Source organism: Carassius gibelio, chromosome A3, assembly GCF_023724105.1.
Source record: "Carassius gibelio isolate Cgi1373 ecotype wild population from Czech Republic chromosome A3, carGib1.2-hapl.c, whole genome shotgun sequence".
Taxonomy (NCBI): domain Eukaryota; kingdom Metazoa; phylum Chordata; class Actinopteri; order Cypriniformes; family Cyprinidae; genus Carassius; species Carassius gibelio.
In genome coordinates, this window is record NC_068373.1 from 18,512,278 (window position 1) to 18,524,759 (window position 12,482).

At 37.9% G+C, this 12,482-nt stretch overlaps 1 protein-coding gene across 3 annotated transcripts; it reads left to right on the forward strand.

Moving 5' to 3' along the window:
- Positions 1-1,527: 1,527 nt before the first annotated feature.
- On the forward strand, positions 1,528-12,315 carry LOC127950706 (calcium-binding mitochondrial carrier protein SCaMC-3-like). 3 transcript variants are annotated; one of them, XM_052547894.1, is made up of 10 exons: positions 1,528-2,265; positions 5,754-5,877; positions 6,551-6,638; positions 6,848-6,959; positions 7,066-7,224; positions 7,345-7,491; positions 7,588-7,701; positions 8,982-9,149; positions 10,015-10,165; positions 10,323-12,315. In XM_052547894.1, exons 1-10 carry the CDS (start codon positions 2,065-2,067, stop codon positions 10,502-10,504), a joined length of 1,446 nt encoding a protein of 481 aa, XP_052403854.1. In that variant the 5' UTR covers positions 1,528-2,064; the 3' UTR covers positions 10,505-12,315. The 3 variants fall into 3 exon arrangements, with proteins under 3 accessions (XP_052403854.1, XP_052403865.1, XP_052403875.1); XM_052547905.1 differs by lacking the exon at positions 1,528-2,265 and having other exon boundaries at positions 5,841-5,877; positions 6,853-6,959; XM_052547915.1 differs by lacking the exons at positions 1,528-2,265; positions 5,754-5,877; positions 6,551-6,638 and having other exon boundaries at positions 6,853-6,991.
- The last annotated feature ends 167 nt before the right edge of the window (positions 12,316-12,482 follow it).

Below are 12,482 nucleotides of genomic sequence, written 5' to 3' on the forward strand. Positions count from 1 at the left end.
ATTTCCCAATGATGTCACAATAACAAAGCTTCTGAGCTTTTACTGCGATCAAGGAAACTGAACCTTTGGATCCCCCCTGTGGCTTTTCTGTAGGAACTATCCAGCAACGAAATGCACATACATATTTGAACTGTTACATATTAACAATATTTAAGAAATATAAATAATGTAAATGGATTACTTGTACCAGGAAATCTGGAGGCATATTAGTAAACATTAACTACTGAACTACTTTTGTTTGCTAAAAAGGGATTTAATTGGAAGCTGATTCATTTTATAACTATCATGATAAGATGAATAAATCGACTATGAATGATTAACACACATTTATGAATGTTTGTTCAGTCTGTGTGTGTCTCTGCTCACAGGTGGTGATATTCAGTGCCAGTGGAGGTTGCCCTGGATACATGCTAAAAGAGACAGACAAAATCATCTCTATTATAGAACTATGGGACACTTCAGGTTTCACATACCTCAGTCTAATAATGTGACCTGAAGTGTGGAGAGTAGGCCATGAGTAGGCTGTTTTTTTTTTTTTTTTTTTTTTTGGAGTTGTCTATTGTAGTCTAGTGGCCTGAACTATACTGTAATACAATGCTGCAATACAAGGAGAGCTATTGATTGCCATTCACCCTGCACTGTTAATTGTGACAGAAAAAGACCCTTTTCTCTAGGCTTGGATGTGATAATTGAATACGGTATCAAAACTAGATCATGCATAAACCTTTATGTCAATGCATTTTACTTTTTTATTTACCATTATTACCATTACACAAATTCTATAACATCAATGCATGTAATTAAATTCCTTTTTATAATCAATCCTTTCTTTATTTGAGGTTGACCTTAAAATCATGAGATCTCTATCGTCATAACGTTCCCTCTAATCTTGCACTATATCCTGCAAGTGTTGACTCAGTAGTTTCCATTCATCTCACAGCATCACCCTACAGAGGGTGTAGATCTACGTCATCTGCACCCCCTATGTTGTGCATTTAAACTGTTAGAAACCGTTAGCCTGATTGAAAACAATCAATAAGAATATGTAATTGTTCTGCGTATTAAAAAGTTACATTTTTTGAGTGATGCCACTCAAAAAACGATAGTAGGCTTTGTCATTCACAACTGAGACTTGAACACCCTGAAAAGAAATGTCTGGAGTGGAGGTGGGAACAGTTAAATTCCTTTTGGCATATAGGTATAATAGTTTCGCGTTTTAACAGTGTTTACAATACAATGTTTTATAAAATCACAAAAGTAATAAAGATTGCAAGTCAATGATAGGCGCGCATTCACAAGGCGCTCCCTATCTCTTTCATCTGAGGAGGTTACTATAGCAACACGCTGCTGAAAAACTTTCCCTTAGGAAAAAAAGGTACAGTCGGTAGCCTATTGCTATTATTATTGACTTTATTGCAGTTCAAACATCAGAAACATCTAAGTTGGGCGTGCGCAAAGTGTGCGAGGGGCGCCACAAGACGAACCCAGAAAAAAAGACCGACGCCAAAGCCAGTGAATAATTTGCACAATCCAATAAAATGAATCGAATCGTAAACCTCGTGCAAGCAGCAGAGCGTTCAGCTGCTGAGATCTCCGTCGCGCTGCGATGCGGTAACCGATGCAGGCGGCGCGCTTGCCCTTCATATGATCCGAGACCAGAACAGCACGTTTTTATAGGAGAGAGTTGATGGACCTGGGTTTGAGAGAACCGACGGAACAGACAAGGGGATTATTATTCTAGCCAGAGGGGCAGAGGTTTAATACTTCCCGGATTAACTCTGCCGTAATCGGCACGGGCTTCAGTGGAGCAGCGCACCGCCGGCTGACACTGCGCGCCGCTGAAACGCTTCTTAAATCATACACTTCTGCAGGACTCTGACAGGTGAACGAGGAGGCAGTTTTCTTTTTATTTACCTCAATCTACAAACCCTCAAACTGGTCTTTGCTGAAGAAGTACCTGTATTCGGGAGGTAGGATGTAGTTCCTCTTTACATAATATTTGTGCTCTGGCTGCTCTGATTCTCGAGAACAAATCTGCACCATATTCACCGAGAGCTGTTTCATATGGGCGAAGCGAGAAGTCGGGTCCCTTCGTGTTGGATATGGGCTCGCTGTCAAGATAACGGTGTGTCCGATCCAGAGCGGGAGAAACGATGGGCCGAGCTCTTCGATCAGCTGGATCTAAATAAAGACGGGAGGATCGATGCGAATGAGCTGCACACCGGATTAAGCGCCTCTGGGCTCGTTCGCAGTGAGGTGGACGAGGTGGGTCGGTCGGGAAGTTAGTAGTTGTTCACCCTAAACCTGTTCGTTTCTGTGAGTTGAGCTGTAAGGATACTCATACATATCAGGTCGTGAGTATGTCATGAATTTAATTAACCGGGTGTTTTTTCTGGCTATGCTTAACTTTTAGCCAGAGTGAATCTTAGAACACTGCTGTGTCATAAACTCTGGCCACCCCTGTGGCCACCCTTAGGATTATTTGCAGTGGGCACTGGGTACTATTAATTTAAATGCAGAATGTAAATTCACAATATTTTAAGAAGTGAAAAAAAGTGCAGCACATGCTGCAGCCACAGTTTTCCCGTCTCTGAGCAACATTAAAGTGTTTCGTTCATGAATGAATCAACCGTTTAAATGATTCGGTTCAATCGCAATGACTCACTTATTAACAGTGACTCGCTGCCACTTATTGGCGGTTTTAATTTCACATTTTATGGAAACTTTTCATTTTTTAAATAATTTCAAACATCAGTTTTCAATGTTTTATTTTTAAAATATCAAAACATTATTTATTCATTTGTAACTGAACTAAATTATTAACTAAATTATTTCATATATTCAATTAATTAATCACATTAATTTAATATATATAAAAAAAGTTTGAAATGAAGCAGCTTTATCAATTACCTTAACGGCCCTCATTTCACTTCACACAATAGTGTGTTGGACAACCAGTTCAACCAATTAGCTAATCATATGATTATCCTCCACTATGCATGTGTATTTCACACCTGCTTTTATAATTTACTTTGTGAGTATGTTAAATTAACATCAGCAGGTCCTGTTGTTAATGTGAAATTAAATAGTCAAGTTCTTCCAAATGTACAGTAGATACAGAGAATTGAAATTGTAAAAAAAATAAAAATACAGTTAAATAAAGCAGCACAATGCACATGATAGATAGAATACAAACCAGCGAAGTAAACAAACAGTGCAGATAAAATGAGTGTAGTGCAAATGAGCTTATTTAGACTGATTTAAAGTGACAATAAGCTTAGAGTTCAGTTCTGACTGAAGAGGTAGTTGAATGACGTAGTGAGCAGACCAGTGCTGCACAAAGTGTCTGGTGCAGTTCAGAGTTTGTTAGTGGAAGGGGGGCAAGGTCCGGAGAAAGTTCAGCTTCCTGACAGCCTGATGAATGAAGCTATCCTTCAGTCTGCTGATCCTGGCCTGGAGACTCCACAGTCTCCTCCCTGATGGCAGCAGACTGAAGAAGCTGTGTGACAGGTGAGTGGGCTCAGCTGTGGTGCTGAGGGCTTTGCAGGTGATGGGTTACATAAATGTCCTGTTGGGAGTGGAGAGAGACACCAATGATCTTTTCAGCTGCTTTCTCTAATGCGCTGAAGTGACTTGCGTCAGGACGCGTTGCAGGCGCCATACCACCCAGTGATGCAGCTCGTCAGGATACTCTCAATGGTGCCTCTGTAGAAGGTGCACATGATGGGGGTCAGGACTTTGGCTCTTCTCAGTTTGCAGGGGAAGTAGATTCGCTGCTGTGCTGTCTTGGTCAGTGCTCCTGTGTTTTCAGTCCAGAAGAGGTCCTCTGTGATGTGCACACCCAGCAACTGAGTGCTGCTTATTCTCTTCACAGATGGTCAGAGGAACATGCTGAGTGTGTTCTCTCCTGAAGTCAACAACAATCTCCTTCGTCTTTTCCACATTCAGAGAGAGATTGTTGTCACTGCACCACCCAGCCAGGCAGCTCACCTCACTCCTGTAGTTTGTCTCATCTCTGTTGCTAATGAGACCCACTATAGTTTCCTCTGCATGTTCAAGTTCAAGAATTATAGCTGCCTGGATGCAAGGAGTTGAAATTGTATCACTTGCAAATCTACTGGAACAAAATAAAACATGCATACTGTCTGTTAAGTATTTAGAGTTTAACATTGGATATACAACCATATTTAGGATATATAACAACAATTATTTGTAGTAGTACATTTTATTCACATAGTAAGCTTGATTACTAATATAAACTGTTGCACAAACATCCACGTTTTCTGTTAGTATCACAGCCCCACTATTGGTTGTGTGGTAGGTCTAACACAGCATATTTTGTATTTAACATTCATTTACACTGTTTAGGCATAGGTTGAACATTTATTTCAAAATACTATGTAGCATACAACTGTCATGATCCTGCCCTCGTGTCCTTGATTTTTCCTAGTCTTGAGGCAGGATCATGACAGACCCTTGTTTTGTGTACAAGCGCATGGCCTTGTCTTTGGGCCATGTGCTTGTGTTGTCTCGTTCCCTTGCCCCGCCCCCCTTGTTAACCTAGTCGTGTCTTGATTGTCCCATCTGTGCCACCTGTCGTGTCTTGATTGTTTCCCCTATTTAGGTCTCCAAGTGTGCTCTGTCTTGCGTCGGTTCATTGTCATTGTGATTGTACCGCAACTGTGTCCTACAATTGTGATTGTGTGTGAGATTGTGCTGTACCCGCTGAAGTCCTTGTATAACCGTGAGTGTTTATAGTTAGTATTTAGAGTCCTTGTTTATCTTGTCAGTCCAGTCCTGTTTTAGTTATTTAGTCTTTACCTTGCTCCGTGTTTTCCCCCTCGTGGGTTTTGTTTTCCCCTTTTTGTAATAAACCCTTTGTTTGAGAATCCCTGTCTGCACCTGAGTTCCTCCCTTACCAAAACCGTGACAACAACTATGCATATGGAATGATTATATTAAAGTTTGAGGTGCATACCGCAAACTTACACTGAGGTACAGATGTTAGAACAAAATGTGTTACAACACTCCCCAGACCCCCTTGCTATTTTAGAAAGTGATGTCACAGGTGGTGCAATCATTAACAGCAGAAATAAATCTGCACCACTGGTTTAAGCTGCTTGAGTGGAGGACTGTAAGTGCTATTGATGGACTGCAAGTATACTTGATCTACAGTGTATTTACTGTTATACTTTTGTATAGTCTACTCTGTAAAGTTGTATTTGTTTCCACAGAAACCTAGGTCTCATATGACGATTAAGACCTTATCACACAGACACACACACACACAGTTTAGAAAAATTTACATTTTTCAGTCACGACTTACAAGACCATTACTTCAGCAGGTAGCTATGGATGCTGAGATGAGACCATGAAAGTGCCATTATGAACGTAACATGGAGACTTTCAAATTTCTTTGGGGAGAGCGACATTGTGTGCCAGTGGTACATCTGTGCTGTTGGGTTGTGTGACTGTTAGTCATGTGCTGTGATGCAAGAGGAGAGATTATCTCTAGTTCACATAGTGTTCGCGACTGGATTCGCCAGACTGCTGACAGGGCTTTGCACACAGAAACCTTGCATCTATGAGCTTGGAGCAATGCCTTCTCTCTCTCCTTTTTGTTTTCTGTTCGTTTTTCTTTGTTCCTCACTCAACATAGGCATTGGTACAGTTAAATAAAGTTCACATATAACTCCTCTAACCCTCACATTCATGCTCTCAAACTTGCACTTTTCTCATCCTCCACCTCTTAGATCATACGTGTTAGTGACACCAATCACGATGGCCAGCTGGACATTAAGGAGTTCACACAGTATCTGCGCACGCACGAGAAAGAGCTCAGACTCATGTTCCACAGCCTGGACCACAACAACGATGGTCTGTATGATCTTTTCATGCACTATAATCTTACCACACAACATCACTATAACTGTGCCCTCATAATACTTCCCTTTAAATACATTTTTGCATGATTGCTTTTAAAGTGTTTGTGAGATAAATCAGAACCTGTGTGCTTCTCTGTCTTGTAGTATGCCATTCTACCGTTCATAAGTTTGGGGTCAGGAAGTTTTCTTTTGTTAGATAAATTATTTTTATTATTATTTTTTAGCTAGGATGCATTTAAGTGATAAAAAGGGACGGTAGAGAAATTTATAATTTTATAATGTTACAAAAGACTTCTATTTGAAAATAAATGTTGTCCTTTTGAAAAAAAGGTATCATGGTATCATGGTTTCCACAAAAATATTAAGCAGCACAACTGCTTTCAACTCTGATGATAAGAAGAAATGTCTCTTTAGCAGCAAAACATCATATTAGAATGATTTCTGAAGGATCATGTGAAATTTCAGCTTCGCCATCACAGGAATAAATTAAATGTTTAAATATTAAAATAGAAAACAGTTGTTTTAAATTGTGCTTAAGTATTCATTTAGTAAATGCAGGTATGGTGAGCACAAGAGACTTCTGTCAAAAACATTAAAAAAACTTTTTAAACGCATCTTTTGCTGCCAATGTACAAAATAAGCACTGAAATGTTTTATGACCTCAGGTCACATAGATGTTGCAGAAATCCAGCTCTCCTTGCGCAGCCTCGGAGTGAACGTATCTACAGAGCAGGCCTCCAGAATCCTGCAGAGGTAAGAGCACTTCAGCTTTTCACAAAACACTGTTTTTATTTTTTTTAGTACTTACTCAATGTCACATACAAATTTAACTCCCACTCTTGCTGTGCTTTCAAAGGAGTTTGAGATGTTGCTGTGAAGAACCCACGTGTTGAGTCACACATACTTTCAATAGCCATAGAAAAAGCTTGTTTTAACTATTTTATATTCCTTTTGTGTGTCAGCATAGACAGAGATGGCACTATGACCATTGACTGGAACGAGTGGCGGGACCACTTCCTGTTTAATCCATTGCGCAATATGGAGGACATCGCCCACTACTGGAAACATTCTCTGGTTTACTTCCAGCTCTTTTCAGAACTTAGATTGTAGGCCTGACATTCACAGATATTTTAGAATGTAAAATGAGCCGTTCATTAAACTTGTGATGTATGTGTTTCAGATGTTTGACATTGGGGAGCAGCTGACGGTGCCGGATGAGTTCTCGGAGAAAGAGCGGCGTTCAGGTGTGGTGTGGAGACAGCTAGTGGCCGGGGCAATGGCAGGAGCCGTCTCGCGAACGGGAACTGCTCCTCTCGACCGTCTTAAAGTTTTTCTTCAGGTTCAGTCAACTCTTAAAAGTGTTTGATTAAAGCTTTATTCTCTCTATCGATCATTGTTATATCAAACAAACAGAAGTAAATCTTACATTGCCAGTGTAATCTGAGTTGGTTTCTAACAGGTCCATGGCTCCAGTGGTGGGAGTTTGTTGGGTGGTTTGCGGGGAATGGTCCAGGAAGGGGGATTGAGGTCCCTTTGGAGAGGCAATGGCACCAATGTCCTCAAAATTGCCCCAGAATCAGCTATCAAATTCATGGCTTATGAGCAGGTGAATAAACCAGAATCCAGTAGCTCCTCTGTTTTTCTCATGGCCTGAGTGGCAGACTGTCTAATGTAAGTTAACAATAATAAATGTCTTGTGTAGATCAAATGGCTGATCAGAGGCAGTAAGGAGGGTGGATCTCTAAGAGTCCAGGAACGCTTCATTGCTGGTTCACTGGCAGGAGCTACAGCTCAGACCATCATCTACCCCATGGAGGTGAGAGAGGAGGTGGAGGAGACATGAACAGGCTTCACTTTTCATATAACCACAGACCTTATTGTCGAAAAATGGATTTCTAGAGGGAATCCTTGGCCAATTAGCCTTCCGGGTTAGCCTACAAATTGACGTCATGACTAAATAGCTCTATAAAGATAAGACCAGAAGAATTCAGTGGCTTTGCGTATATGCTTATCATCTTTTTTTATCGTAAGCACTTCTACAGATATTGTTTAAAGTAGCTGGTTATAAACAGAAAGATCTGTCCCAGTCTTAGAAATTTGACATGGAAAACTTTAGAATAAGCTGTCAAGCTGATGTCTCTTAATTATAATTTTATTTACAATTATGGATTGACATTAGTACAGTAAACTAGGTATTTATAATGTTACAGAGTTTCTATTTTAAATGCTGTTTATCAGTGTTTTCAACACTGATAATAAGAAATGTTTCTGGAGGAACGTGACTCTGAAAACAGGAGTAATGACAATTCAGCTTTGCCATCACATTAATAAATTACATTTTAAAGCAGAAACGGTTATTTGAAATGGTATTATTATTTCACAATTTATTTCACAAAAACTTAATAAATAAAAATCAAACAGACTCCAAACAAATTCTAGGGTAAATTAAAATACAGTATAATGGATATGTCCAATTGCATTGTTTTTCTTCTATGTTGATTACTGCAGAAAATAATTCAAACTTCTGGTGGGCATTTTGACAAGTAAAAATGGGTTAAGACACTTACAATGGTGAGGCAAAAAATGATAAAATAAACACTTTTTTTTTAAACTACATTTAGTTATCAAATACATATTGGATTATCAAATGAAATCCTTTATTGTACCTGGAATGTTCCTTTCTCTGGTTGTAAAAGTATCTGTTATCTCAAGTAATGTTCATAGCTGCTAACAAATACCAGACAATTATGCAACAGGGGAAGTTGTTGTTTAACAAAAGTATTTCCTAATTGCTGTTTGCCTTTTAACATGTTAATGCACAAAAAAAAATAGTAAGAAATGAGCTGGGCCTGGTTGACAAGTACACATACAGACTGTCTTTCTATTCCTGGTATATTTAAATGCAGAAAACAAGCTTCTTTTCTGGCTTCAAATGGTGTATTTAATGAGGCAGATCAACATCACATTTCGGAAGCCAAGTCCTCCATTTATTTGAGCTGGAAGGAGCTGCTGCGGCTTGAAGTTACCAGTGACCTCCAGACTTATATTGCTCTATACTCTCTAGATTTTTATTCTATTCCTATTTTGACTTCCCAGGTGTTGAAGACACGTCTGACCCTCCGGAAGACAGGACAATATGCTGGAATGGCAGACTGTGCCAAACAGATACTGCGTAAAGAAGGAGTGCGCGCGTTCTACAAAGGCTATGTACCCAACACACTTGGAATCATCCCGTATGCTGGCATTGATCTGGCTGTCTATGAGGTATGGCTGTGTGTGCATTTTAACACATATAAGTGTTTGCGAATCCCTGCTGCCACAGTCGAGCTTTGGGAATTCATCATCCTCAGTTGCAGTGGTTGGTTAAATGATATGTTATATATTTATGTTGTTGTGTTCTATGTTCTATGGTCTCCTCCTACAACTCACAGATCTTTTAAAATCTTTTAACCCCATTTCATTCTTTCCCATATAGCAAAAAAAAAAAAAAAACTAAACAAAACAACAACAGCAAAACACATTTGGCCAAGGAAGCATTAAATTGATTAAAAGTGAAAATTAAAACATTTTTAATGTTACAAAAGATTTATATTTTAAATAATTGCTCTTTTTGAACTCTCAACTCATTAATGAATTCTGAAAAAAGTACAATGGTTTCCACTTAAATATTAAACAGCACTAGTCAGCAAATTAGAATGATGTTTTGAAGGATCATGTGACATTGAAGTCAATGCAAGAAAATCAATTAAAACATACTAAAGTAATATACATATACAAAAATAGAAAAGTAATAATAGTAATAACATTTCACAATATATATATATATATATATATATATATATATATATATATATATATATATATGTAGATCTTCAAATGCGAAAATATATTGAAAAAGATACGTCTAATTTTAAAATGCATTTTTTGTATGTTTTGGACAGTGTAAATAATTTTTAGGATTCAAATATTTTCTTTAAAATTGCCAAATATTTGAAAATATAATTAACTCAAATGTGTCAAAAATAAATGTATGCTAATATCTTTTACATCTATATTAACAATATATTTTTGGAATGTTTTGTATATTTTTAAAATATATGTTGCTCTTTTCTGTGGGTTATTTCAACAGACTCTAAAGAATGCTTGGCTACAGCGCTACTGCATGGGCTCGGCTGATCCTGGCGTCCTGGTGCTTCTTGGATGTGGCACTGTGTCCAGCACCTGTGGGCAGCTGGCTAGTTACCCGCTGGCTTTGATCCGCACACGCATGCAGGCTCAGGGTGAGCGAGACCAAACAGATTCACAGAATCCCATTGCATCTCATTCTGCCTGTTTTGTGATTCTTTATGAAAAACAATATGTTCACAACAATGAAAGCATTGGAAATGCAAATGAAACGATAACCTCACACCTCCTCCTCCCCTTTCTTCTTGAAAGCCTCAGCAGATGGTGCTCCTCAGCTCACGATGGTTGGCCAGTTCAAACACATTGTGTCCCATGAAGGCGTTCCTGGACTTTACCGTGGCATTGCCCCCAATTTCCTCAAAGTCATTCCTGCTGTTAGCATCTCTTATGTGGTTTATGAGCATATGAAGAAAGCACTGGGAGTGGGATCTTAAACTAAGACAAAATCAGAATAAAAAAAAGGAAATAAAATCGCTCCTGCTTTAAAAAGAGGATGATGAAACTTCTGGACCTCATAAGATGAGCCTTAGGGAGGCACAGAGGACCCCTAGAGAACAGAATAAGGAAGACATAGTCAATGAATGTCCTAAAAACCTCTAAATTGTATGCAATCAGATTCCCATGGCAATTTATACTTTAATAGGATGGACAGAAAGCTTTGGGCTGAGTATATTCAGAGTGCTTCATTGTGACTGGCAGCTCTCTGGTTTATTGAACACTGTTTAACCTGCTGTTTCACATAAATAACTTCTTATCTGCAAAGGTGGACACCACTGAATAGTACTTGTAATTCCCGCGGTGATAAATGTGGGGTGATTGTGTAATCAAAGATACCTAAAGACAGGGAGTGCTGGTGACATTGGGCCTATTGCAGTATTTGTAGGAAGATTAACAAGTTATATATATATTTTAAATGAAAACCAAAGTTTCCCTTCTAAAACTGACCAAAATGTCGAAGAAGGTGTATTAATGCACACATGGGAATGGGATACTTTCAAGATATTTTAACGTTTTAACTGATGTTTCATAACATTTACAAATGATTTATAACTGGTAAAGCATGTTTCAGCAGGGATTGTACAGCTCATATATTTTTGTAAAGGTCAGTGAGAGGTAAGCATGTTATTTGCTACACTTTAATGATTTAATAGGATTTGTTCTGTTAAATTGATTGTAGAATTTATATCTTAAACTGACTTGTGATGTTATTTTATGACATCTATGCTGCTTTGCTACCTTTTTACAGTTTGAGCCTTCTCTGATATTTCAGTCTCCGTTATTAAAGCGTAGAGTGAAATACAGGATTTAGTGTTAAAATGGTAAATGATATAAATAACTGCCTTGAACAACTTGCAAATGGGGCATCGACAAGGGTATTAGATGAAAAGGGGAGTTTATTATTAAATTTGGATACTTTGTGTTTATTAAGGAATTTGCTCTGGTGAATGCTAAATAATGTGTCTGAAAGTAATTTCTAAATCTATACACAAAGGGCTTTTGAGCCACATGTAGTGCATGAAAGTAAGTGATCTAAGTAGTTTTGCAATTTGCATGTTTTACGTGTTTCAAAAGCTCAAATCAATATCAGAAATATGCAAAGCACTGTTATATTTAAAGTTGACAAGAAATGTGTTTAACATAAATCATAACTGCTGCTACCTGACTCTGTTTATCTGAAACACATTATTCATATTTTTTTAATCAGCTGAACTGGGGTGTGTTTCCCAAAAGCAACTATGGTCGCAAGTTCCGGCATTACCAATAGATTTCAGTGGAACTAACTACCATAGTTAGCTAATGATACTTTTGGGAAACGCTCCCCTGTTTAGATGCATCTGATGCATATATTGCTGAATCTGAATATAAAAATGCCTGCCTTTAATTTTGAGTATGAAATATGGTTTTGGTTATAAATACTGTTTGCATGAATTTATTTGAGAAATGGCTTAGAAAGTACACACACACACACACACACACACACACATATATATATATAATAAATAACCTCTTGAGATTGTATTTAGGAATTGATGTAGTTCTATTATTTATTTTTATTTTTATTTTGCTTGAATGCATTGCATTGATAGTAGTGTGCCTTGAAATGCTGTATTCATTTGATAAAATGTGCATACTGTTTTTATTGAGCCAATCTGGCAATGATTTCCTGCTGCTTTTATGTATGATACAGAAAATATTAATAATAAGAAGGTTATTAAATACCAAATAAACTGTCATTTACTGTCAATTACTGTCATTTATCTTTATTTGTCATTATCTTTTATTAAACCTTTAAACACACTGAGGTTTATAAAGTTAATATGTAGGCCTATACAACAAAATAAAATGTTTTCTCATATAATTGTACTAACCTTTCTTTATCTGAATCAATATTTGTTTTCAGATGATGTCATC

Excerpts from the sequence above, each read along its gene's own strand:
- LOC127950706 (XM_052547894.1), top strand. The coding sequence starts at position 2,065 with ATGGGCGAAGCGAGAAGTCGGGTCCCTTCGTGTTGGATATGGGCTCGC. Across the intron at positions 7,702-8,981 it reads CCATCATCTACCCCATGGAG|GTGTTGAAGACACGTCTGAC; the intron begins GTGAGAGAGGAG and ends TTGACTTCCCAG. Across the intron at positions 10,166-10,322 it reads CACACGCATGCAGGCTCAGG|CCTCAGCAGATGGTGCTCCT; the intron begins GTGAGCGAGACC and ends TCTTCTTGAAAG.